The following is a 27,788-nucleotide window of genomic DNA, read 5'->3' on the forward strand; positions in this document are numbered from 1 at the left end:
TACATCCATCCATTGACCTATCTGGGGAAGCCAGAGGCCTGCCTGCCTACTTTTGGCCTATCTTTCTTTTACAGCCCAGAAGAGACGGGAAGGCGAGCACGTGCTTCCAGAGAACCCCGCTAGAGGGCGAAACGGGAAACAGGAAGTTCCAACGCCTGTCGCACAAGAGCGACGTAAAGCGGGTCTGCTTTATGGCACGCCCCTGCCGCCGTAAAGCGCCGCCGGCGGTCGCGCGTGAATGCGTCTACAGGTCTACTACCAGGCGTGAAGCTAGTGGAGGTGGGCGGACTTGCGGTCCTCGCCATGGGCAAACGTGGGAGCCGGAGCCAGAGCCAGCTGCTCGGCTCCCTGACTAAAAAGCAGAAGAAGCATCTTCGGGATTTCGGCGAGGAGCACCCCTTCTATGACAGGTGTGGAGGGGCGTGGCGGGACGCGCGCTGCCAACCCCCTCTCCCAGAGGGACCCCGCGTGTCCCGGCGTTGGGCCCGCGCGCGCCCCGGGGCTGTGACAGGGCGCCCCCGCCGCCAGGGCTGGGCGTCCTGTCGACGTCCCGCCCGAGACGCGGTGCTCTCCCATCTGCCTGCCTTTCGTTGAGCCGGTCGCTTTCTGCCAGACCCTACACACCTAAAGTGGGGCGGGTGTTGGGGTTGGTTTTTGTATGGTCAGAGATTTTTCTGAGATCGTTTTGTTTTTTATGTTTATAAAGATTTGCTTGCGGCTACCCTGGTGGCTCAGACGGTAAAGAATCCGCCGGCAATGCGGGAGACCCGGGTTCCATCCCTGGGTCGGGAAGATTCCCTGGAGTAGGAAATGGCAACCCACTCTAGTACTCTTGCCTCAAAAATCCCGTGGACAGAGGAGCCTGGGGGGCTACAGTCCATGGGGTCGCAAAGAGTCGAACGCAACTGAGCGACTTCACATTGGGGCCTTCGGCATCACCGGTCTGTTCCGTGACCGTGAGGAAACTGATGTATGGGTAGATGTGGGTTTTCTCTGTAAGTGTCCAGACTCTTAGTTATGATCATAGTTCTTACCCGTCACTTCGGGCCGCTTTATCAAAAAGTTAAGAGGGACGGCCTAATTAAGAAACTTGCTAGAAAAGTGTGAACTCCAAGGGCTTTTATTTGCCAAACGTTCCTATCTTTCGGATGAGAGCTAGTTACTGTGTGACTGGGGTATTTGTCCTGTGATCTTGTTAAACTTTTACATTTGTCGATTATCATCTATTTGGCATTTTCTTGCGATCCCTGTCCAAGTGCATATGGAGTTTTTACATGACTATGGTTATAATGTATTTATAATGTATAGTTACACTGTATTTATGTTACAATGTATTGCTAGTCTGCCATGCTTATTTAAAGTTGTATCATTAGACTTTTTCCTAATTGTTACATACCAGTAGTTAGAGTTTAACATTACCTGTTTCTTCTCAGGGTTTCCAGAAAGGAAGCAAAACCACAGACTTGTCAACTGGTAATGCTTTATATCTTCCTTATGATAGTTGATTCTGGGCTGTTACTTCTCTGAGATTATATATAACAATAAAGTTTGAATACATTTCCGCTCTTTGATTTTAGATGTAAGCTATTATTTTCATAATATTGCTTAGTTCTGAATGCGGATGTGTGTTTAAATTCCACTGTGATAACTAATACAGTACAGAGTTTGAAACTGTCCTGAGAGATTAGCATTTTAGAACTTGTTAGGGAGGCATACCAGAGGGCTCTTAGTAAATCCTAAGAGGAAATATCTTGTATACTTAACATAAAATAGAGTGGAAAATCATCAAAGGTCTTAACTCATTAAAACAAACTCAGAAAAATTGCTACGTTTTTTTTTGTTGTTGTTGCATTGTAGTTTTTTTCTCTTGCTCCTTTAAAAGTGCCAAATATCTGACCCAGGTGAGATTGCCTTATAACCTAACGCTCACTGTCTTTAGTCGGCTTTCTTCCCATATAGAAGATTAGCAGTTCAAAGAAGAGGAAGAGCTTTTAGAAGCATAGCTAGGTTAGCTATTTTAAATAAATTTGGTGCAAGATATTGCATATTTACAGAAAAGCTAATTTTAATTTAGAAAAATCTGAACTTGTTCCCCTGTGGACCTGATGATAGTGATGGGGTAGTCATGAGAACTGTATACTTCTTTTTTTTTAAATCCCTATTTTCCTTCCAGTCAGAGAGTTCAGATACTTCAAGTTCTGAAAGTGAAGCAGAGAGTGAACCAGAACAAGTGTCTGGTTACCATCGATTACTTGCCACATTAAAGAATGTTTCCAAGGAAGAGGAGGAGGAGGAGGAGGAGGAAGAAGACAGTGTTATGGATGAGACAGAAATGAATCTTGAAGATGGCGATAGTGACATCAGCGAGGAGGAAGATATGGCAGCAGAGTCTACTGACATGCAGAGCAGTAAGTGTCTCTGGTGTGGGTCTAAGATCTTTGCTGGGACCACAGACGGATTGCCCCAGGGCTATGGTGCCTTGTGCTATACGAGCTGGGTGAAAGCACATGGATTCAAAGCAGAGATTCTTAACCTTTCTGGGCTTGGTCTGGGCTTTGAGGTCTGACAGAAAACACAGGACCCTCTGGCCATAAACATGGAGAAGTGACATTTTTGCTCATGATTTCCAGACTTCAGTCCTAGTTAAAGTTCCCGTGATTGTCAGGAAAGGGAACATAATTCTGTTTTTGTTAACAGTCTCAATTTATTAAAGAGATTACTGCCCCTCCCTTAGAGGAACTGTGTGTATTGGAAGATAGACACGAAATATACAAAACATTTCAAGCAGCAGATCTAGGTGGAACAAATAGATACCAGGTGGTGAAGAGATACAGAGTGGTCACTTGCTGCCAGAGTAAATGAGGGAAGGCTTCAGAGAAGAGCTGGGATTGAAAACCCAAAGGGACTCTGCTTCACTCAGGCATCTAGGTGACTTTTTAAGTTAACTTTAAAATCAACTTTATTGAGGCATGATTTACATACAATAAAGTATACCCATTTCAAGTATGTGATTCAGTAACTTTTGACAAATGTATATGTCTGTATTACCACCACCAAAATCAAGATACAGAATGTTTCCAATACCTACAAAAAGTTTTCTTCTTGTCCCTTTGCAGTCAGCTTCCCAGGCTGGCCTCAGGCAACCACTGACCAGCTTTCTTTCATTATATTATTAATTTTGTCTTTTTTAGAAATTCTTATGAATGAGAGCATACTATAAGTACCCTCTTGTGTCTGGCTTCTTTGGCTTCTCATGTTTTTGTGACTCATCCGTGTAGTTCATATTATTAATTCACTTCTTTTTGTTGCTAGAGTAGTAGTCCATTGTCTGAATATGTCTGGGTAGCTTTTTATACCCTATTATCTTAATACCTGTTTGCCTGACTATTGTTTTCTATACTTTAAGGTGTCACACACCAGTCTTAGTGTTTTAATTCATCATTTGTACTGGGATAAATAAATCATTGTCTTAGACTTAGGGATTTCTTGTTTAATTTTGTTGCTTTTTCAGCTTTCTTTCTTGTTTTGGGTTTTTACAGATGAAAAGTTGGTTGTTTTTTTTTAATTGTAAAAGTAATATATATTTACTGTAAAAGTTGAAGAGGGTAATATAATATAGTTCACCCGTATTTGTACCACCCTGAGATGAACACCTTTAACATTGTATATAGCCTTCCAGACTACTTTTTTATGGATATATGAGTGAATACAAGTCTATACATATATTTGTGAGTATGGTCTCATGTATTCCTGTAACTTCCTATTCTTTGTTAATAATGTTTGTAACTCTGGATTCACATTAGCTTAATCACAGAGTATTCCATTGTGAATACTGTAAGATAATTTAATTAGTACCCCATCAATAGAAATGATGAAATAATTTTTCCAGTTATTTGTTATAATTAGTGCTGCTTTGAACATCCTTACACGTACTGGGTCAACAGTCCAGTGTAATTTTGAAACTTCTGTCTTCGAACCTGAGTTGGCTTAAAGGTAAATGATGGCAGTGGGTGTCAGTGTCAGTATGCTATGCTAAGTCACTTCAGTCGTGTCCGACTCTGTGTGATCCCATAGACGGCAGCCCACCAGGCTCCGCCATCCCTGGGATTCTCCAGGCAAGAACACTGGAGTGGGTCGCCATTTCCTTCTCCAGTGCATGAAAGTGAAAAGTGAAAGTGAAGTCGCTCAGTCATGTCCGACTCTTAGCGACCCCATGGACTGCAGCCTACCAGGCTCCTCAGTCCATGGGATTTTCCAGGCAAGAGTACTGGAGTGGGGTGCCATTGCCTTCTCCAAGTGTCAGTATAGACTGAGGAATTAGATTTCATTTGTCAACAGAAGTGTAATTGTATTCAAGAGCAGTAAATAATTTTATAAAACGTTTCCCAAAATTGCAGGTGTGGCCTCACCTGCTGACCCTGAGGGAAAAGACGGGCACGGGCCACCCGGCACATCAGAGGAGTCCCCCGAGGAGTTTACAGATGCAAAACATGAGTCACTCTTCAGCCTAGAAACCAATTTTCTCGAAGAGGAAAGTGGCGGTGACTCTTCTCCGAAAGCATCACAAGGTCAGAGCCTGGTGTACATTGTTTGAATTCACCTGATGCTAGGTAGGGGCTGCTGCTGCTAAGTCGCTTCAGTCGTGTCTGACTCTGTGCAACCCCATAGATGGCAGCCCACCAGGCTCCCCCGTCCCTGGGATTCTCTAGGCAAGAACACTGGAGTGGGTTGCCATTTCCTTCTCCAATGTATGAAAGTGAAAAGTGAAAGTGAAGTCGCTCAGTCGTGTCCGACTCTTAGCGACCCCATGGGCTGCAGCCCACCAGGCTCCTCCGTCCATGGGATTTTCCAGGCAAGAGTACTGGAGTGGGGTGCCATTGCCTTCTCCAAGTAGGGGCTAATGTGTGTTACATCTCCTGATACTGGAATGGGCAGCAATAAAAACAGATAGTTTAGCAGCTAGAAGTGGAACTGGGAAGAAATGTTTCTCCAAGGTATTTTCTGGTTTTCAGGGCTGAGGCCTTGTTGGGAGTGGGAGGGTGTTCAGGAGAACAAACAGTTGAAGAATGATAGCAGGGAAGACCCATTCCCCAGACCTGACATTCTTGCAGCTGGGATCAGGGGAAGATCCTGATTTCTTTTCCCTGAGCAGAGAAGGAGGAGAATAGTACTTTGCATTTTTCTCTCTACCCGTCACTTCTCAATTCCTGTAAGCAGCAGTTTTACAGTTTGTGAGCCCTGGGGTGGCTGATCTAGTTGGTCCTTACTACGAGGGAGCACCTCGGAAGCCAGCACGCTCTGCCTTATCCGCTCAGTCTCTCTTGGCCTCTTGACCGCCCTGTGCCCCTGTGGCAGTCTCTTGGATAAGACCCGCCTGTGGAAGGCTGAGGCAGGTCTCTGCCATCTCTTGGGGTCCTTGTCTCTGCGTGTGCCTGGATGGGCAAGTCAGCTTGGTCTCAGTCCCGTGTCCTGACTGCCTTTTTTGGTCTCAGTGCCATTCTTCAACCAGGTCTGCCACTGAAGTTGAAATTTTAGGCCTCATTTGGTTCTGTTAGCTCTTCTGGAGAAGAGGGAGAAATAGCAGGGAGAATTTGGGCACGAACCCCATTCTGAACTTAAAAAACCCTTATGTTTCATAAGGAAGCTTATCATAAAGTTTCTTTTGTGGTTTTGCCTGTACAGATATATTAGCACCTTGAATTCTGATTTCCTATTGTTCACCCTTATCTTAGGTTTTGTTGTTAGGTGCATTGCATTTGAGGTTTTACTGCCTGGGTCCTGAATAGGTCGTTGAACTTTGCTTCTGAAATGGGTGGGACTGGAAGAGCAGACTGGTGCCAGAGCAGAGCGCTGAGGATGACCCCGAGAGCAGGTGGTGCCGTCGGAGCCTTTGTTCGCCTCGGTTGGGTGTTGAGCATGTCTAGGTGTCTTCAGTGCAAGTTAAATCAGACACGAAACCTGCCCGCAGGGATCTTAAGGTCTAATTAGATGAGGTAGGGCATTCACACGTGTGTTGGGGTGGATGGTGGGGGTCTGGAGCGTGATGACTGTCTGTAGGGGACCAGAGGTGGCCTCTTCATGGAGCCAGCGCTGTCCTGACACAGGAACCTCCTGGGAAGTAGTTGTTTACCATGAGTCAGGGGTAACACTCAACTGATCCTGTTTGGATATATGAAAATGAGGTGAAGGAGAGGATAGAATTTTCAGTTAAAGGAAGGAAAACCACAGTGGCAGAAGAATTTGAGAGCCATGTCATTCAAAAATTACATTGGAGAAGTAGGTTAGAGATGTGTGTTGATTTTCAGACTGAGAATTTTCTTCAGAGGTTTTTGAGCTCGGAAATAACGTGACTAAAGAAATGCTTTAGGGAAGTGAACGTGTCAGAAACTTTGAAGCTCTGGACTGGGATAAATGATGGGGGAAGTAGGTGGAGGAAAAAATCGAGTTAACATCATGAAGAACATCATGTCATTAAAAGGGAAGACTGAAAAATCCCTGTCATTTGCTCTAACTGTTCTAATCTTCTTTATTTCTGAATTAGATCCATTTGTACAACATGTGAACACAAAACTGAAAGAAAAAGAAATCCAGGCTGTTGCCACAAACCCCAAAACTACCCACCAGCTAAAAGTAAGCGTCATTCCATCATCACAGTCACAGATGGGGAGGAGCGGTGATCTTGGGTTCTACTGATCTCCCTAAATGTGTGATACACACCAGTGGCAGATGACTTGGGGAGCAGGACACAGGAACGCTGGAAGAGCCTGGGCGTGTGCTCACTCGCTGAGTCACGTCCGACTCTACGACCCCGTGGACTGTAGCCCTCCAGGCTCCGTGTTCGTTGAAATTTTTATTGAGATAGTTCTTACAGATGTGGTTGTAAGAAATAATGCAAAGATACCCATGTACTCGATGCCTGGTTCACCCCAGTGGTAATGTCCTGCAAAACTATAGTACAGTATTGCAGTTAGGAAGTTTCCATTGAGCCAGTCTCCTTGTCTTGTTCAGGTTTCCTTGGTTTTGCTCCTGTTGATTTATGTGCGTTACTTAGTTCTGCACTGTTTTATCACATGTAGGTTCCCATTTCCACCACTACAGCCAACAGCCAGAGCATTTCCAGCTCTGCAAAGATCCCTCCTCTTCTCTGGAGCTGTTTTATGACTGTACCCACCTCCCTTCCCCTTGGTAATAAGCGCTAATCTGTTCTCCATTTCTGTCATCTTGTTATCTCAAAAGTGTTCTAGAAATACAGTGATACAAATTGGCTTTTTTCACTCAGTACAGTTCCCTGGAAATTCATCCTACTTGTTGGCATATCTTTAGTAGTTAATTCTTTTTTATCACAGAGGTCATCCTTTACTGCTAAGATCAGCAGTTTTGTTAGAGTGCAAACATCCCCGCTCCCCCCCAAAAAAAAAATCCCAAACAAAAACCTTGTTCAAAAAAAAAAAAAAAACCTTGCTCCGTGCCCAGGTAAATTTGGAAAACTCTGGGTTAAACAAAATGGAACAGAGTCCTTGTTACAAGACTCAGCAGAACCTTCATATCTATTCTGCTGTGACTCTCCCTGAGGGGGATTAGGTTTTATAGTGTTTTCAAAGTTACTTGACCATTGGGTACCTGTACCTTTTTTTTTGTCTAGAATAAATTTTGACTTCCTACAGTGTGGTCCACAGCACAGTCTGTGACCCACTGAGTGAAGAGCTCATAAGTTTTCTAAAGTCATAAACCTGGGGCTCTAACCCTTAGCTCTGTTCTTTCCTGTTTGTCTGAATCCTGTAACCTCTGAATCTCAGCGTTTGCTAAACTGTAAGAAGAGCATTATAGCATTTACCTTGCACAGTTGTTGTGAGGATTAAGTGAGAGAACCTGTAAGTCATCAAAGGCCTTTGTAAGTTATGAAGTACTGTATGAATGTAAGGTACTGTCATTCATTTCTAACTTCTTGATTCTTTTCTCCCTCAGTGGCCCATCCTGGGCCAGGTTGTCTTTTCATCCAAGTTTCAGAAGTTGGAAACCTTTAAACCCCCAAAGGACATTGACTTAAAGTCAGTTCATCTTCAAAAGCCCCTGGAATCCACCTGGATCAAGACCAACAGCCAATTCCTCTCTGGTCCCCAAAAATCAAATAGCCCCTTCACACCCCTCCAGAAAGAGCTCTTCTTAATTATGAATTCTTACCGGGACCTGTTCTACCCAGAAAGGACGGCCCTGAAGAATGGGGAAGAGATCCGACACGTGTACTGCCTGCATGTGATAAATCACATCCTCAAAGCCAATGCCCAGGTGCTTGGCAACAACAGCAGACGCCGAAGCCAGAAACTTGGGGTGGGTGACGATGATGACTTCAGGGACCAAGGGCTGACAAGGCCCAAGGTGAGTGGCCCCAGAACTTTGCCCTCAAGGAGGCTGTAAGGCACCACCATCTAGGCCCTGGCACTTAGAAGGTTCTCAGGTGCTTTAATGCTTGGAGTAAAGAACAAGTCCAAGACTGAGCGTATCAGCCGGGTGGTGTTAGAGTAGTGCAGCAGACAGCTCAGTGGGCTGTCTCTAACAGTGGCTCTACCTGAAACTTGAGTAGGAGGCACCTGCGTGATAATTCTCCCTAAAGATAAACGCTGATCCTCTGTGTAAGTAGCACTGCACTGTAAAGCTCTTCTTTGTGACTGTCAGAGCTGGATAGGTCCTTAAAGAACTTTTTGTTCGATCCCTACATATTACATCTGTGGACACAGACCCAGATTCATAAAGGGCCTTGCTAAAGAGAACCAGGGAGACAGTAGCACAGACAGGACTAAAACCAAGGATTCTCTTCACTAAGCCATGTAAATATGTAAACCTTGGAAAACAAAACCCCTCTTTTCCCATTGTATCATTATTGCAACTTAAAGTGATGATTACATTTATGTGGGCTCATAGGCTTAAGCGCCAGTGGATTGAGGGCTTACACAGAAAATGTCTTGGGACTTGCCACGTTTTTCATGATGTCGTGTAGCTAGATACTGTACCTCCCGTCCCACCCAACCCTCTCACCCATGTCTCTGTATTGAAGAAGCCTCCTCTTCTTAGATACTTCTCATTGAGCTTAATAGGATTCTCAGCTATTAAGATGACGCAGCTCTTAAGAGATTTCTTAGTCCAGCCCTCTTGTTTGATAGCTGGGGAAAACCACCAGACTCTTAGTGTCCCAGCAGGACAGTAACTTGGCCTTCTTCAAAAGTGATCAGTCATCCCCGAGTTGTACCAGACTGAGTCACTGCACCCCTCTGGCTGTGCTGGTTGCCCTTCTGGGAAACCACCTCAGAATCTTGAACATCAGGATAAAAAGATTATCTGTTTCCATTTAGAACTGCCAAACAGAGTATGAGGTAGAACACCCAAATGAAGCAATTTAGAATTTGGTGAACTGCCAGATCTGACTGGGGTTATTTCCACTGATTGTATGGTTTACACAAGGCTTGAGTTGTTCAGTCAGTAAATCATGTCTAACTCTTTTGTGTCCACTTGGACTGTAGTCCGCCAGGCTCCTCTTTCCATGGGATTCCCCAGGCAAGAATATTGTGGTGGGTTGCCATTTCCTCCTCCAAGGGACCTTCCCAAGTCAGGGATTGAACCCATGACCCCTACATTGCAGGCGGATTCTTTACCATTGAGTCTCCAGGGAAGCCTTAGCCAAGTGTAGTTAGGAAAAAAACCCATGTACACAAGGGTAGTTAGAAATTATTTGTTAAGCATCTTCTGTTTTTGTTTCTTAACAGTTAATACTAAACATTTTTGGAAACGTTTGGAAAACTGAATCATCTATTTCCCATTGAAATATGATCTTACTTTAGAAATACTTTATCATTATTTCTGAAAAGTGTACCCGGAAATGTACTAGAGAAGTAATGATAGGTTATTTGTTCTCTACCAATACATCTAATTCATTTATTCAGCATATTCCTTGGCTCTTATGAATCACAATGCTGAACTAGTTCTGTAGGAGACAGAAATGAGTAACATTTCTTGTCCTCAGAGAACTTTGTCTGTTTATGTCCATGGGCTTTTGCTGGTAGATATCTCTGTTAAAGGCATTGAGTTATCCTAAAAGGTATTTCCACATTATGCTTAAGAATGTCCCCCAGGGGCCATAAGATGGAAGTCCATAGGACACAGCTGTGCATCTGAAAGATACTCAGCCTGCAGTACTGAGCCAGGCCCTGTGTAAGGGGGGTGACACGGATGTGATCCCTGGCCCGGGGCCGAGGAACAGGGGACTCGCCAGCTCCGGGTCCCCAGCGGGCTCAGCTTGCGCTGCCCGTCCTTCCCCTTGCCCCTCCAAGGCCGCCGTCTCTGCCTTGTCAGGTGCTCATCGTGGTGCCGTTCCGGGAAGCTGCTTTGCGGGTGGTGCAGCTCTTCATCAGCCTCCTGGAGGGCGACAGCAAGAAGAAAATCATTGTCAGCAACAAAAAGAGGTTTAATGGAGAGTACGGTTCCAATCCTGAGGAGAGACCACCCAACCTGAAGAGGCCTGAGGACTATGAAGCTGTGTTTGTCGGAAACATCGATGACCACTTCAGGATCGGTAATTCCTCCTTGTCCAGACTGAAACCCCGAGGGACCTGGAGTGTGAGGCACACATAACTGGGAGCTAGAAGCCTGGAATTAGACATTCTCTCAGAGGGTCACTGGTAGACTCCTGGCTGAACCAGGTGTGTTTGAGACATCTCTTCTGCCAGGGGAGAGCCTTGCCTTGGCTAATTGGATGGACGCTTGGCTAATGAAATGGAGCGTCTCCAAAGGCATATGTGAAAAGCGTATGTACATGTGTAATAGATGTCTCGGCTCACCCATAGCCGGTAGCTCATCGTCAGTGCTGCAGCGGTCCTAAGGGAGTTGGAGGTGAAGGGGCAGAGTGCGTCAGTCTGGGGAGGATGAATTAACTGAAGGGCTTGTGCATAGTGGACTTCCTTCCGGCCTCCATAGGGAGCTATCTCTACTCCAGACTTACTGACTTCCACCCAGCTTTTCACGTGTGTGCCTGTTGCATTCAGCTCCCATGTATTTGGTTGGTTGTACATTGAAAAAGTTCTTGAAGACTACTTATTGTCACATATGCTCATTTATTATTTAGCATCTACTATGTTAAGCACTGTAAAGTCGCTGGGGTTATAGGATTAGAAGGATTAAAAGTTACTGTTAAGGAAGTCCAGCCTAAAGGCAAATCGGACAGTATGAGATAAAAGATGTGTTATGGTTAGAGGATGCAGTGGCCGTTTTAAGTATTTAAAGCAAATATCCCTACTCAGAGTGGACACAGGACTGTTTGGGAAGATCTACTGATGGATGTACTGTCTGTACTAAGTTGAAACCCAAATAGGATTTAGCCAGTAATGAAGTAGGGAGATCTGAGTGGAGGAAAAAGTTTCAGACAGGAAACTGCAGAGACATCAGGATGAATAAACAGCATGACCTCGGACTCAGAGGCTTTAGCACGGCTGGTGTGAGGTGCAGGGGGTGAGAGTTGATGTGTAGTTTTAAACATGTGCAGGTGGCCAGCAAGCAGCTGATAAGTCACTCTTTTTTAAATTGATGTATAACTGACATGCTAGTTTCAGATGTACGACATGGTGATTCAGTGTCTATATACCTTACAAACTGATCACAACAGTAAGTATAGTTACCATTTGTTGCCATACAATATTATTGACTATATTCTCTTTTGGCATACATTGGATCCTTTTCATATGTTGGATATGTTGGTGGCCGGTTCACTTAATAACTGAATGTTTTGTACCTCTTGATCACCCCCCATGCATGTTGCCCACCCTCCAACCCCCCACCCCCATTTTCTGGCAACCACTGGTCTGTTCTCTGTATCTATCAGTCTAGTTTTTTTGTTTTGTTTCTTAGATCCACATCTAAGAGATGCCATATGGTATTGATACTTGTCTTTATCTGACTTATTTCACTTATGGTGATACCTTCAAGGTCCGTCCTTGTTGTCACAGATGGCAAGATTTCATTCATTTATGGCTGAGTAATATTCCATGATATGTGTGTGTGTATATATCTGTATACCACAGCTTTATCTATTCACCTACCTACGGACGCTTAGGTTGCTTCCATATCTTGGCTATTATAAATATTGCAGTGAACAGAGGAGTGCATATATCTTTTTGAATTAGTGTTTTTGTTTTCTTTGCATCAGTACCCAGAAGTGGAATTGCTCAGTTGTGTTGTGGTTCTATTTTTTTCCTTTTTGGTGATGGTCCTATTTTTAATTTTTGAGGAACCTCTGTACTGCTTTCCATAGCGGCTGCACCAATTTACGTTCTCATTAACCATGCACAAGGGTTCCCTTTTCTCCACATCCTTGCCAGCACTTGTTATTTCTTGTCTTTTTGATAAAACCTATTCTGACAGGTGTGAGGTGATACTTCATTGTGTTTCTCTTTTCCTCTGTGCTTTGATTTATTCAAATGTAAAATGAGGATAATACCAACTTACATGATGGCTATAAGAATTCTATAACTCCAGTGTCATAGTCTGTTATATTATTTCATTTTGATCATCGCACTTATTAGCCACCTGATCCATTATTTGTTTTTTGAAAAAATTGAAGTGTGGTTGATCTACAATGTTGTGCTGATTTCTGTGTACAGCAAAAGTGACTCAGGTATATTTACATTCTTCTTAATATTCTCTTCCATTATGGGATTGGATATAGTTCGTTGGGCTATGCATGAGGACCTTGTTGTTCATCCATTCTAAGTGTAATGGTTTGCATCAACTAACTGCAAACCTCCAGGCCTTCCCTGTCCCTCCGCCTCGGCAGCCGCAAGTCTGTTCTCTGTGCCTGTGAGTCTCTCTCCGTTTTGTAGACAGGTTCATTGGTGCCTTCTTTTAGTTTGCGCATGTAAGTGAGGTCGTCTGGTATTTGCCTTTCTCTTTCTAACTTTCCTCATCCTGCACTTAGTATGGTAAGCTCTGGTTGTATTCATGTTGCTGCAGATGGCATTGGTTTGCTCTTTTCATGACTGAGTAGTATTGCATCTCACACACACACACACACATACTCACACACTAGTATTCCATTATGTATATTTATTTATATATATACACACACACACACACACACCCTGCATTATTGTGCTCTTTTTATGGCTGAGTAGTATTCTGTTACACACACACACACACCCCGCATCTTTATTCATTCTTCTGTTGATGGCTATTTAGCTTGTTCCCACGTCTTGGCTATTGTGAATAGCGCTGCTATGAATATAGGGTATATGTGTCTTTTTGAATTATAGTTTTGGCCAGATATATCCCCCGGAGTAAGATTACTGGATCATATGGTAATTCTGTTTTGAGTTTTCTGAGGAACCTCCATTCTGTTTTTGTAGTGGCTGTACCAGCTTACATTCCCACCAACAGTGTAAGAGGGTTCCCTTTTCTCCACACCTCTCCAGCACTTGTTGTTTGTAGGCTTTTTAATGATGGCCATTCTAACTGGAGTGAGATAGTACCTCATTGCAGTGTTGATTTTTTTCCTTGTGGTTTTTGGTTTCCATTTCCCTGATCATTAGTGATGTTGAGCATCTCTACATATGCCTGTTGGTCATCCCTATGACTTTGAGAAAATGTCTGTTCAGATCTGCAGCCCATTTTTATTGTTTGTTTTTCTGATAATAAGTCACATGCATTCTTTATATATTTTGGATATCAACCCCTTACCACATATGCAAATATCTTCTCCTGTTCAGTAGATCACCTTTTTGTTTTGTTGTTGGTATTCATCGCTATGCAGAATCTTTTTAGCTTGAAGTAGTCCCATTTAATTTTGCTTTCATTGCCCTTGCCTGTGGAACAGATCCAAAAAAAATATCACTAAGACTGATGTCAAGAACGTTGCTGCCTATGTTTTCTTCTAGGGGTTTTGTGGTTTTTCAGGTCTTATGTTCAAGTCTTTAATCCATTTTGAGTCGATTTTTGTACTTGGTGTAAGCTTGTGGTCCAGTTTCATTCTTTTGCATGCAGCTCTCCAGTTTTCCCACCACCATTTGTTCATGAGACTGTCTTTTCCACATTGTATGTTCTTGCCTGCTTTTCATAGATTAATTAGCTATACAAACATGGGTTTCTTTCTGGGCTCTCTATTTCTGTTCTGTTTGTGCTAGTACCATACAGTTTGAATACTATAGACTTGTAGTGTGGTTTAAAATCAGGGAGTGGGATACCTCCAGCTTTGTTCTTCTTTCTTATGATCAGTTTAGATATTCAAGGTGTTTTGTAGCTCTAAACATACTTTATGATTATCTAGTGCTGTCAAATATGTCATGGGTATTTTGATAGGAATCACATTGAATCTGTAGTCTTCTTGGGTACTATGGACATTTTAACAGTACTAATGTTTCCAGTCTATGAGCATGGTATATTTTTGCATTGGTTTGTGTCGTCTTCAGTTTAAGACCTTATAATTTCCAACTACAAGTCTTCTACCTTTTTGGCTAGATTTATTCTTAGGTATTTTATTCTTTTTGATACAGTTGTAAATGGCATTGTTTTCTTAATTTCTCTTTCTGATAGTTCATTATGAATGTGTAGAAATGCACCAGATTTCTGTATGTTAATTTTGTATCTTGCAGCTTTACTAAATTCATTTGTTCTAACAGTTTTTTGGTGGAGTCTTTAGGGTTTTCTCCATAAAATGCCATGTCTTTGTGCTTCCTGGACCTGAATGTCTGTTTCCTTCACTGGGTTAGGGAAATTTTCAGCCATTGTTTCTTCAAATAAGTTTTCTGCCCCTTTCTCTCTTCTCCTCCCTCTCCTGGGGCCCCTATAATGCAGATGTTAGTGACTCTCTCTCTCTTCTCCTTCTGGGCCTCGTTAACACTGATGATAGTCCCCTTGATGCTGCCCCTTAAATTGTCCTCATTTAAAGAAAACTTTTTCTTTCCCTTTGCCGTTCTCTCGGGGTGATTTCCACTACCCTGTCTTTCAGGTCGCTGACACTCTTTCGTATCGTCTAGTCTGTGGATTCCCTCTAGTATATTTTTCAGCTCAGTTATATTCTTCAGCTCTGTGTGTTCTTTTAGAACTTTCTCAATATTTCCTCTTTATTGAGTTTCTCAATATGTTTGTTTATTCATAATCTCCCAAGTTTGGTGAGCATTTTGATGACCATGACTTTGAATTCTTTATCAAATAAACTACTGACGTCTGTCTCATTCAGTTTTTTTCTGGGTTCTATCTGGTTCCTTCAGTTGAAACACGTTCCCCTGCTTCCTCATTTTGCTTGGCTGTTTGTTTCTGTATATTATGCAAAGCAGTTATGGCTCCCTGTCTTGAAGGAGTGGCTCTGTGTGGGAGATGAACTGTATTGTTTAACCTTTTCCTAATTCTCTTGGTTGTCCCACGAACTCTCTGCTTGTTTCACTCCCATGGAGTCCAGAAACGCAGTCTGCCCGCCATCTGCCTGAGCCTGGCGCTCAAGGGGTGTCCCCTGTGTGGGCTGCACGCGATCATTGGCTCTGGTGGTGCCCTGCAGGTGGCGTGGGAGGGGGTCGGCAGGGCTGCTTGCTGTCGGTGTCTGCCAGCGCGGCCCGCAAGCAGTGCAGGCGATGGGCTGGGGGGCGCTCCCCCGCCACTGTGGGCAGCTTAGACTGAGCGTGCAGAAATGGTGCCCACCAGTGTCATCAGGGTAGAGGGCATTTGTAAAAGTGGTTTCCACCAGCATTCCACCCCCAGAGAGAGTCCCCAGCAGTCTTCTGCCCCTCTGGTACATGCTTTCAGTTAGGCAAGTCAGTCTCCTTCACGTACGCTTTGGTCTCTTTACAAACTGGAAGTGAGATGTGGGCAGGAAATATAAAATTTTGTGACAGTAGGGTTAAAACCATCATTAGTGAATATATTTATCCAGAGCTTTATGCAGAGTGAAAGAGAACTTGCAGGTGAAGCCAGGGATTTGTAGAAGAGCTGTCTGAATCTGGAAAGATAGATAAGGACCGGGTCAGTGATAAAAAAAAGTAAGTGTTGAAGTCATGGAAACCACCAGTAAGGAAAAAAACATTTCAAGGAGAACGTGCTTATGCATTAATGACAAGAAACAACAAAGAGCCATTGAGTTGGTAACCCAGAGCTTTTGGTGACCTTAGCAAGAGTCATGTCAGTGGCGTCCTGAGAATCAGAGGCAGACTGCAGTGCATTGAGGAGTGAAGAGGAGATTTTAAAGTAGAGATGATTTTCTGAGAAGATCTGCCAATGAAGAAAAGGAAGAGAGAGTGGGGGCTAGAAGGGACCATCAAAGCAAAGAGGGGTGATGATGATTTTAATAATGAAAGCAATTTGAGTCCAGTTATATGCTAAGGGGGAGCTGTGGAAGGTGCAAGGGCGGGCGGCACTTTGAGAAGGTGGAAGCTGGTGGCTTGTGGTGATTAAAGAACTGACGTGTCCTTGGCTGTTTCGTGTGTAGGGGTGGCGATTCTGCAGAGGAGCATCCGACTTTACGCCCCCTTCTACTCCTCGGACATCCTCATCGCCTCCCCTCTGGGCTTGAGGACCATCATTGGTGGAGAAGGAGAGAAGAAGAGAGATTTTGACTTTCTGTCTTCTATCGAACTGCTCATCATTGATCAAGCTGACATTTACTTGATGCAGAACTGGGAGCATGTCCTGGTAATGTTGGTCATTCACATTTAGAGACAAGAAGCTCAGTGGGTTGAGTCTGAAAGGATTAGTCAAGTCCAGATTAAAACTCAGTTAGTTTGGAAATGGAAATGTTCCACATTTTCCAGTTTGCAAATGAGAAGTGTCCCCCCTGCTAGCTGCAGGTTGGTCAGTATCCAGAAAGATAAAAAATTCTTGTCGATCTTTTCAAATCACCAGATAAGAGTTCTTCCCCTTATAAAGATGGCTTCTACTAATAGGCTGCTTTAATGTGGTTGGTTGGTTGAAATCCCTCCTCACCAAGGATGTCTTTATCTAAAATAATTCCTCCTGCAGTTTATGTTCATTTGCTTTTGTTCAGTGTTTGGTAGAGTTTGGGAAAAGATTGCTCATGATTTCTTAATGTGTGATGTTTTACTGATAAATGTGAGGTGTTTTTGTCCTCCTACCATAATTAGTGCTGTGATTTTTTTCTCCCTCTCCACATACTCTGCAGTGTCTTTGAGTTTAGGATTGTGCTTTGGAACAGTCCCCATCATGGAACCATAGGTTTATTTTGACAGTATAAGGCAAGTGAGAACTTACCTTTTCTACAACTCCAGGACTTAGAGTAAGTTTGCAGCAAATAAAGGGGAGTACTTATAAAGTAAGGAATCAATTTATAGTATTTGTTACCCTTCAGTATACAAGGTAAAAAATATGATTAACATAGAAAAGGCATGTTGATAGTTGTGGTGGTGGTTTAGTTGCTAAGTTGTGTCCAGTTCTTGCGATCCCATGGACTTTAGCCCACCAGGCTTCTCTGTCCATAGGATTCTCCAGACAAGAATACTGGAGTGGGTTGCCATTTCCTTCTCCAGGGGATCTTCCTGACCCAGGAACTGAACCCAGGTCTTCTGCATTGCAGGCAGGTTCTTTACCGACTGAGCTACGAGGGAAGCTAATGGTTGAGTCATATTTAATTTGTTGACATGTAGTCACTCCAGGAATCTCCTAGCTTTTTTGAGAACCAGGTCATGGAAGGACAGCAGTTCTGTTTTCTGTGTCATTTTCCTTCTTGTCCAAGTCTGGAGCCAGGTTGCTTATAAAGTAACCAGGGTGGCATTTCAGAAATACACTGTATAGATACTATCTCAGTCCTTTTTGAAAGATCCAGGAGGTAGCCAGTTTGAGCTTTGTTTTCGTGTTGGGAATGTTTACCTGACTATGGACAAGTCACTCTCCTGCCTGAGCCACAGTTTTCTTGCTGTAACTTGGGAGATGATAGTGTGCATTTCTCAGGGTTAAGTAAGACAAAAGGCTTATGCAGCGCTTAGCAATGCCCTCCAGGTAAGTGCTCAGTAAGTACTAATGGAGTAGTATTCCTACTCGCAGCATTTGATGAACCACATGAACCTGCTGCCCTTGGATTCACATGGGGTGGACTTTTCTCGAGTGCGGATGTGGAGCCTCAACAATTGGTCCAAGTACTATCGCCAGACCCTGCTGTTCGGGGCCCTGCAGGATGCCCAGATCAACTCCGTGTTCAACAAGTACTGCGTCAATGTGCAAGGCCAGGTGGGGTCTCCCCTTTCTCTGAACCTTCGGAAAGTGTCGGGTGTTGTTTGGGTCACAAGGCAGAAGGGGAGGATTACATTTGGTCAGCAGCAGGGATGGCTCACCTCCTGATGCTCTCCCTGACTCCTGGCAGGTGGCCGTGAGGAACGTCCCGATGACAGGCTCCATCAGTCAGGTCCTGGTGCAGCTCCCGCACGTCTTCCAGAGGATGGAAGTGGAAAGCCTTGCTTCTGTGATTGATGCCAGGTACCCACATCCTCCACCCTTCCCACTGGACCCTGGGAGTCACACGGCTTTTATCTGGCCGTTCAAACTTAGAATTGGACTCCATGTTGGCTTTATCGATGACTGTTTGCCAGATGAAATGAGGTGATTCCCCTCCATCATGGCATTGACAGAGGAGGACACTGAAGCCCAGAGAGGTGATGCCTCATCCTAGTTCTGATATCTAGTTAGTGGCAGAGTTGGTGAATCGGGTACTTTCCCCTAGACGGTGGCATTTTAAAATTACATTAATTGCTTAATGCTGCATGTCAGCAACTTAATTGTAAGCCCTTCAGGGCAAGAACTCCTTTTCTAATTCTCTATGTTATTTTCTCCTGTTTGCTCACTGTGTTTAGTCAGGGGACCCTTGGTAGCAGAATGGTGCTTAGTATATGGTAGGTGTTCAGTAATTGTTTGTTGACTGACTGACAACTGAATGAATGAGCGATATGGTTATATACTTCCTAGAATAATTCTCTGGGATGTACCAGTGTCACATCCATACTTTATGATGAGTAGTATTAGCACTTACTTTCTAACGTGTTGAACAAGTTTAATCTCTTTGCAGTGCAGTAGGCGGATTGGCCTCTTAGCGGAGGTAGAGGGAGACTGCAACTTGCCCAGGGCCATACGGTTAGCAGTGACCCTACGGGCTCACTTCCAGACCACTGACTCTGCCCTTTGCCTTTCCAAATCAGGTTCAACTTTTTCGTGAACAAGATTTTGCCTCAGTATCGGGATGCAGTCATGTCCCACACGCTTATCTATGTCCCCTCCTACTTTGATTTTGTGCGTCTCCGAAATTACTTCAAGAAGGAGGAACTGAACTTTGCTCACATCTGCGAGTACACCCAGAAGTCTGGGGTCTCCAGGGCCAGACACTTCTTCCTTCAAGGGGAGAAGCAGTTCCTGCTGCTCACCGAGCGCTTCCATTTCTACAAAAGGTGAGAAGTAGGGCTGGGCTTCGAGCATCCTCTCTGGAGGGCCTGCTTCTGAGTGTACGGGGGGCTTTGCAGTGCTGTGGTCCTCCCTATTCCACCTCCTGGAGAGACACCAGAGTTCTAGGGGCTGGACAGGCTTTTCTTGATGGGTTGTTTGGTTTTCTTGCAAAATGGGTGTTGCTGGAAAAGGTTGTAGAAATGAATGAGTGACTGCAGCATGTTATATATAGATGTGGAGTGGATCCATACTTAGGGTACTTCCTAAGTAGCTTTCTTGAGGGTATGCCCCTCAAGGAAGATGTTACAGAGTTGAGCAACTCTTGACAGGGACAACTTAAGTGAGTACAGCAAAGGGTGGATGGAGCCTGTCATAGAAGCACAGATGAAATATTGGGGACTGTGTGGAGATGGACGCTGAGTGCAGTGTCAGTGTTCAGGAAGTTCTCATGTGTCCAGAGATGGTGTGCACACTTGATGTTTATGAAGAGCAAAAGGCGAGGGCCTTAAAGGTGAATCTTTTAAGAGCTTCAGCATTTGCTTTAGCTTCCCCACCATGTGACTTTGACAAAAATGTTGGGTTGACCTTTTTTTTAATTAGAGTGTTAGTAATATTGATCCTTCTGTTACTGTTTGGGATAGCTGCAGCCCTTCATGCACCCAGAGCTCGGCGATTTTCTTGTTTTGCTAATTCTCTCTACTGCCAAGTGTAAAAGCCTCCTTTAAGCCCTTAGCTAGAGAGAGATGGAAATTGCATCCTATAACCTTTTCTTTCCTGATTCACAGTAATGTTCAGTGAGTTTAAGTTCTGACTTTACTGTCTTATTAATTTTCAGTCATAGACTACTGAGGGACACATTTCCTCAGAGAATCTCTAACAGCTAAGCCAGAAATCTTCTAGGCTTTGGAGCTTATTAGTTGGTGCACCTTGGCATTGCATTGCTTTTTAGTTTATGTTGGTATTGGATGATGTTCCCCAGAAACCCTCTCCTCACCAGGAAGACCCAGCAGCCTGTCGGGTGAAACAGGCTGGCAAGGCATGACCTCTGGCATTCTGCTGACAACGGTTATCTGCCAGCGGAGAGGCGAGGCATGACTGCATCTGTGTTGATGGGGCTTCATTCTTGGCTGTTTGGCCCAAGAGTTTTAACAGATGCCTGCTTCCCGGCATCATTATTTGCTTCCTTCCAGGGAGTTGTTGTTTTCATTAGCATTGGAAAGTGGTATTTTGGAGGGAATTTGCATTCAGCAGGTCTTAAGAGCCCTTAGTTTTCCAAAAGCTTGACACATCAGAGCAAGTCCTTTGAATGAAGTGGATGAATTGGAAAACTTCCCAACTTGATTGTCTCTCACAACTGTGAATTAAGCTGGGATGAGGACCTCTCTCAAAGAGCAGATCTTCAAGGAGAGGGCGTGGTGTTAAGAGGAGCCCCTTCTCTTAGGTAGGTGGCACAGTCTCCCGTCTTACACCGTTCATTTACTGACCAGACGGTTTTGTTCCCAAAGTCACGGTAAAGACAGACCTGACACGTGCCGCTTGCTTTACACCCTTATCCGGTTATTGGGTTTTAAATGTGAATCTGAGTGATTTGCAACTGCCAGTTGTCTCAAGGTTCCCTGCTGTAGAGTTTTTTGCTTGAGAGGTCATGAAGGTGATGATAGGTATTTTGATCTGCAGTGTCTTTGTGATTTGATTTTTTTAGTTTGACCGTGGGGAAAAGTACATGTGTTTTCAACTTTAGTAACCAACTCTAAAATTCTGTGTCTGTATTCTCTGAGGAAGTAGACAGTGTTAGAAATACTGCAGTTCATTTGTGAGCTAATGAAAAATTTTCAACCTGAAGATTTGTTTTCTTTGGGGAGATGAAACCAGTAGAATCTTAGGGCTGGATTGGCCTTTGGTCATGATACTCCTGAGGTGAGGACAGTTCACAGCTCCTTCTCTGAGCATTATCAGTGGGAAAGCACAGCATGAAGGATTGACACTCAGAAGCTCTGGAGGTGGGATTTCTAGAGTTGGGAAAGGCCGCCTAGGGTGTTTCCGGGTTCTCCTTGCCCCAGTGAGAACCCCAGCTGTAGAAGTAGCAGATCGAGTCTTTATAGACTACGGAGAACCAGCCTTTCAAGTCAGTTGTGGGTGCCTCATTTATCATTGACAGTTGGCAGGTAGCATAGATACCTGGAATGTCCTTAATTTTAGGTCCTGTCAGAGTGTTAGACCATATTTGTTGGGGTCATTGAAGACACAAAACATGTACAGGAGAGGAGGAGGGCAGGGGAAGGGGTGCAGAAGGTTACAGGAATTGGTACTGACTGCCCCTCTGAAGGTGATGGCACCCCACTCCAGTACTCTTGCCTGGAAAATCCCATGGACGGAGGAGCCTGGTAGGCTGCAGTCCATGGGGTCGCGAAGAGTTGGACACGACTGAGTGACTTCACTTTCACTTTTCACTTTCATGCATCAGAGAAGGAAATGGCAGCCCACTCCAGCGTTCTTGCCTGGAGAATCCCAGGGATGGCAGAGCCTGGTAGGTTGCCATCTATGGGGTCGCACAGAGTTGGACATGACTGAAGCAACTTAGCAGCAGCAGCAGCCCCTCTGAAGAGGCCCTGCTCACGTTCTCTTATTTCCAGAAGATGCCTAGCCTCTCTTTGTTGCACTGTTTAGTTGCTGAGTCGTGTCCGACTTTGAGGCCCCATGGACTGTGGTCTGCCAGACTCCTTTGTCCATGGGATTTTCCAGGAAAGAATACTAGAGTGGGTAGCCATTTCCTTCTCCAGGGGATCTTCCCCACCCAGGAATTGAACCTGCATCTCCTGCATTGTAGACAAATTGGCACTAAGAGATTTTCTTAGTTCTTAAGTATAACACCTATTGGAGTCGATTTTGTTTTATTTTGTTTTAAAAATACTTTCATTGTAAGAGTGTTATTGTTAGCGAACCTGGAAAATCTAGGTTAAAAAAATGGAATCACCTATAATCCCACTGATACAAATACTCATTTTGGTATATTTCTTCCCTGACTTTTTAATGTCAAAAAACTTGTGTACATGCACACAGACACAGGCAATTAAAAAAAATACCAAAATTGAGATCCCCATATACACATAGGGATTTTTTTTTCTTTTATCTTAAGTGTTTTATGTGCTCATTGAAAAAAAACAAGTTAGCATTTTGGCATGTATACTTGTGTGTTATGGATATGGATTTTTAAGTCTTTTTAAGTCTATATGTGGTTCTGTCACATCCTCCCCCCACCAACTTTTTATTTGGGAAGATTTCATTTCAAAAGACATTGTAAAGCCATCCCAGTGAACGTCTCTAACTCCTTCCATGTAGACTTGGCCGGCTATTAGCATTTTGCCCTGTTCACATGCACTAACATTCTGTCTCTCCTCTCTCTCCTCCCACATCTTATTTTTTTCTTCCTGAACCATTTGACAGTAAATTATAGGCGGCTTCATGACACTTAACTTCTAGATCTTTCAGCATGTAAAGTGGCTAGAAACAAAATTCTGTCATTTATTGACATTCCACTTGACATGATTGCAATAACATCATCTAAAATGTAGTCTACGTTCAGATTTTCCTAGTTGCTTTCCAGTGACTGTCACAGCTGTCCCCCACCAGCAGTCCAGGATTTAGGATTTAGTTGAGTATCATACATTGCATTTGGTTAACATGCTTCTTATTTTAGCAGTTTTCACGCTGGGAATAGTTTTGCTCCTTAAGGGACATTTGGAAATATCTGGAGACATTTTTGGTAGTTACAGCTGGAAGGTTATTCTAGTGGTTCATACAGGTCAAGGCCTGAGTGCTGCTACTCACCCTTCAGTTCACAGGATGGCCCCTACAACAAAGAATTATCTGGCTTAAAATGTCAGTAATACTGTAGTTAAGAAACCCTCATCTGGAATAATTCTCTTCCTTTTGTTCTTTGTCATGATACTGACTTTTTTTTTTTGAAAAGTCCAGTCCGGTTTCCCGTAGAATGTCCCACAGTCTGGATTTGCCTGTTTCCTTATTATTTAGATCAGTGTTCCCAAACTTTACTACACATTGGAATCCCCTAGTAGAGCTTTTAAAAAATCTGAATGCCCATGTCATACCCCAGTATCAATTAAATCATAGTGTTGGAGATGGGGACCAATTATATAATAGATATTTTTTAAAAACAAATAGGTTATTCAACAGGCGTCCAAGTTTGGGAATCACAGATTTAAACATTATTTTGGTAAGAATTCTACATGAAGGCACAGGGTGTCAGTCTATCCCATTTTGGGTGATGCTAAATGTAATCCCCTGGTTAAGGTAGTTCTGCTAGATCTCTGCCTTGTAAAGATACCTTTTCTTTTTAATTGTAAGTAATCTCTGAGGTGTACATAGTATCCGTTTTAATGGTAACTTAGTGTTATATACTTTGAATGGGTATATAATTAACCCAGTTTCCTTTTAACAAGCATGTTGTTTTCTGCTATTATGTACAATAATGCCATGAGCATCCATCTGTGTAGTTGATGGCCTGGTTGCCTAGGTATTTTCCTTGGGATAAATTTGGAAAGGAAAACTTGTTTGTTCAAAAACTGTACACAATTTAATGTTTGCTGTACATTGCAACTCCCATCTTCTCCCCTTTCCCCCCAAAATACATACAATAACTTATACTCCATTAACCTATCTCTGTAAAACCCTGCCTTTTGCCAGTAATTTGATAGTCAAAATGATACCTCATGGTTTTAATGTAGTTGAATGGAGTTCCTGAGTGGGTGGTTGGCCTGGACACACCTCTTGAATCAGGCCACTAGAGTGGGGGTTGGGAGCCTAGTGAGGATTCGGTTGTTCCCATGGTTACCATCCAGGTACCACAGACTGCAGTTCCTCCAGCAGACAGTGGCCTGGCGCGGGGCCCTGCTGGAGGGTCTTGTCTCAGGACCTGGCTCCCCTCTCAGCTTTCCCCCAGCCCTGCACCCCTGTGCCCAGGGAGAGCCTCTCCCTGCACTGCTGCTGGTTCCCCCACTCCAACCATCCTGCATCACTCATCCACACAGGCTTGAAGTGGGGCAGGGGCCCTCTGACCCGTCCAGCTCAGGTGCAGGCAGGTTCTCTCCACCCTGGGCTTTCTCAGGGTTCCTACACCACCCTGCATAGCAGCAGACCTCTCTCTGCCTTGTTCTGTGAGGGTCTTGGAAAGAGTTTCCTGCTTCTCCCCACTGGCAGAGAACCTCTGCTTACATCAGTGCACAGGCTCTTGGGCTCCGTAGGCTTCATGCCGTTTGCTTAGGGACAGACTGCTCTTGCTTTTTACTGGGTGTGAGTCTTGTGTGGGGAAGGATGGGGTGAAGGAGTTAATGCCCCTGCCTTGAAAGTGAAAGTCTCTCAGTCGTGTCCAACTCTTTGCAACCCCTTGGACTGTACAGTCCATAGAATTCTTCAGGCGAGAATACTGAAGTGGATAGCCTTTCCCTTCTTTAGGGGATCTTCCCAACCCAGGGATTGAACCCAGGTCTCCCGCATTGCGGGCAGATTCTTTACCAGCTGAGCCACAAGGGAAACCCCGCTCCGTTAGGGTAGTGGATTTTTGCTTCATCTGACCCCACCCCAGCAGTTGACCTTTGTCCTGTTCACTGGCTTCAGGCTTTAGCTTCAGACACAGCATGGGTCTGGGGAAAGAGTGAGTTTTCCTGTCTGCGCCGCCCGCAGGGTCTCTCAGGTCTTCTGCCTTGTCTTCAGGGCTCCCAGTGGAGGCCTGTGGAAAGGACCTCGTAAAAATGAAGTAAAGGTGCGTCCGGAAATCCCAGGGATCCTGAACTCTCATGCAAACCCATGATTGCCCTTTGAGAACATGTTGAAGGTGTGGCTGTTTCTTCCTTCCCACTTCTATGGCAGCCACCCCCTTTCCCACTGCGCTCTGCCTAAGGTGAAGTGCCCTTTCTTTCTTCAGATGAGCTTGTTGCTCTGGAATTCAGTCAGTGATGGGCTGAAGCTGGCTCATACCTGCTCTTGAGATCTGGTCACACATCTCTCCCTGTTTCCAAGTCCAGGAGCATGACATTGGTCGCTTGAAATGAAGGGTTTACATCACAGAAATTGGCAAGTGCTTCCAACAGCACCTTCCCTCCCCCACTGAGAACCAGTTAAACACACACCAGGGCGCCGCTGAATCAGTTCACCTGCTTACTTCACGACATCAGCTGTCTAGGCTCAAGAGGAGGAATGTTGTTGTAGATGGTCTTTTTCTTGTTAGCATGGAAGCAGTATTCTCTTGAATTTTCTACATACTAAGCAGAAGCGAAACTCCGGGTTTGTGTGTTTTTGTTTTGATAACTGCTGAGGCAGAACTGTGTCTTGTCAACTTCACTCGTTAGCGCTAGAATTCCTTTATAGAAAGGGGATGTGGAAAAATGAACCAAGTAATGGACTGCAGTTATATTCTGGAAGAGGAGGGTCTCCAGAGAGATAAGGCTGAGCCATGGGATAAAAAGACCAGGAAAACTTATCCTCCACGAATAAAATAAAATTCCTGAGGAAGTCTAACATCAGATGTGTCGGAATCAGAACCTTGTCAGCCTGTGGAATCTTTTGTTAGGGAATGCTTGACTTCGACCTAACCACGGGCGAGTCCCTAGGGTGTGCCTTCCCACCACCACGGTGCAGCCCTGTGGGGCAGGGAAAGAGTGAGGAAGCTCCTGAAACTAATTGCCTTCCCAGAATGCCTGATGGGTCCTTGGGCACAGTGTTATAAATGGATGAACTTGGAACATCTGCCATGGAGTTAACATGTTGTCAGAGTGATAAGAAAGACTTAATGGGAGAACATTTGCAGTTTATTTTATGTACTGGATCTGACCTCATCTCCGTTACAGAACATTGTTTTCCCTGATTATAAGGATAGTGTTAAATTGGAAGTTGTCTACTTTTTAAATTTTGGATGACTGATTTTTAACCCTTGTCTTCTATTCTTCCCAGCCTACCTCATTCTCCTCAGAGCAGGCTCAGGAAAGGCAAATTCATTTTATCATTATCTTAAACCAAACATTAGGAATTCAAACATGTTGTCACAAAAAATGAGCCCTTCCAGCTCAAATTAGAGTAGCCCTTGGTCTGTCTCTTATTGTTCTTCCTCCTTGAGCACGAAATGGTATGAGTGACTGTGTCCCTGTAAAATCCCGAGGTGGCTTCTCCATAAATTTCTCCCATAGACATAGCCTCTCTTTCTCCTTCTGGCAGATACACAATAAAAGGCATCAGGAACCTGATTTTCTATGAGCTGCCAACATACCCGCACTTCTACAGTGAAGTCTGTAACATGCTGCGAGCCACCAGCAGGGGTGAGGAAGCCGCCTGGACCTGCACCGTCCTCTACTCCAAGTACGACGCCCAGCGCTTGGCTGCTGTGGTCGGGGTGGAGCGGGCGGCCCAGATGCTGCAGTCCAAGAAGAACGTCCATCTCTTCATTACCGGAGAAAGATGAGAACTGGCCGGACAGCAAACAGTGTTGGCATGACACGTGATGCTTGATGCTCTGCACTGCTTGGACCCGACTCTGATCGCTTCTACAGAGAAGGGCTGCTAGCAGGAAGGGGCACCAGGCAGCGTCTTCCCAGACACTTCTTCCTTTTCAGGTCATGTATCCCTGAAAAGTTCAGCATAGACCAGATTTTGGTACAGCCTGTCTTTGAGAGAACAGGAGGAGCTCGTGGGGGCTCTGAGAAGTCGATAGAAGGAATCCTCAATTTGTGAATCTTTTTGTAAGCTGTAAATTGTTTTATTGTGATTATACCTCAGATTTATCCTGCTTGGTAAAGTCTGTCAGATTTGCCTGTTTCTGTTTGACACCTTCTTACGCTGAGGCATACATTTCTATGCTTGTGAGAACTGGTGGTGAGAAACTGGAATCCTTCTTGCTGTTGAATGTCATCTTTTGGATCGCACAGGTTTTGCAAAACTGTTATTTTTCCCCAGCCAAACTTTTTTAAACCTTACATATTCTATTTTAATTCAACCTAGAAGAGTATATTCATCCACTGATCTTTCTTTAACTCATAATAATAAGTGTTTTTGTTAAAATATGTACCTAAAAATCATATTCTATAAAATAACAATTTCTCCTCTATTTCAAGAAATAATTTTGTGACACTCTTGATGCTATGAATTCATCTTCACCACTTGTCTTCGTCATTGCCGTAGTCACTTGTCTGTTATACTGAGAAGTTGCACTTTTAAAACCAGTTTTAGGGAACCCATCCAGTGGTTAGGGCTCGGTGCGTTCACTGGCGTTCACTGGTGTGGCCCGGGTCCGGTCCTGTATGGGGACTCAGACCCCGCACGCTGTGTGGCGTGTGGCTCCCGCGTGTCTCGTCACTGTGACACTGACCGGCCAC

The 27,788-nt window shown here is 44.2% G+C and overlaps 1 protein-coding gene across 2 annotated transcripts; it reads left to right on the forward strand.

Moving 5' to 3' along the window:
- The first annotated feature begins 199 nt into the window (after positions 1-199).
- Positions 200-27,202, forward strand: UTP25 (UTP25 small subunit processome component). Of its 2 annotated transcripts, XM_070384723.1 has the most exons (13): positions 271-410; positions 707-995; positions 1,434-1,473; positions 2,174-2,408; positions 4,398-4,568; positions 6,542-6,630; positions 7,966-8,376; positions 10,345-10,564; positions 16,454-16,656; positions 18,022-18,204; positions 18,338-18,450; positions 19,167-19,412; positions 26,635-27,202. In XM_070384723.1, exons 2-13 carry the CDS (start codon positions 973-975, stop codon positions 26,876-26,878), a joined length of 2,178 nt encoding a protein of 725 aa, XP_070240824.1. In that variant the 5' UTR covers positions 271-410; positions 707-972; the 3' UTR covers positions 26,879-27,202. The 2 variants fall into 2 exon arrangements, with proteins under 2 accessions (XP_005901423.2, XP_070240824.1); XM_005901361.3 differs by lacking the exon at positions 707-995 and having other exon boundaries at positions 200-410.
- Positions 27,203-27,788: the final 586 nt, after the last annotated feature.

This window comes from Bos mutus, chromosome 16 (assembly GCF_027580195.1).
Source record: "Bos mutus isolate GX-2022 chromosome 16, NWIPB_WYAK_1.1, whole genome shotgun sequence".
NCBI lineage: Eukaryota > Metazoa > Chordata > Mammalia > Artiodactyla > Bovidae > Bos > Bos mutus.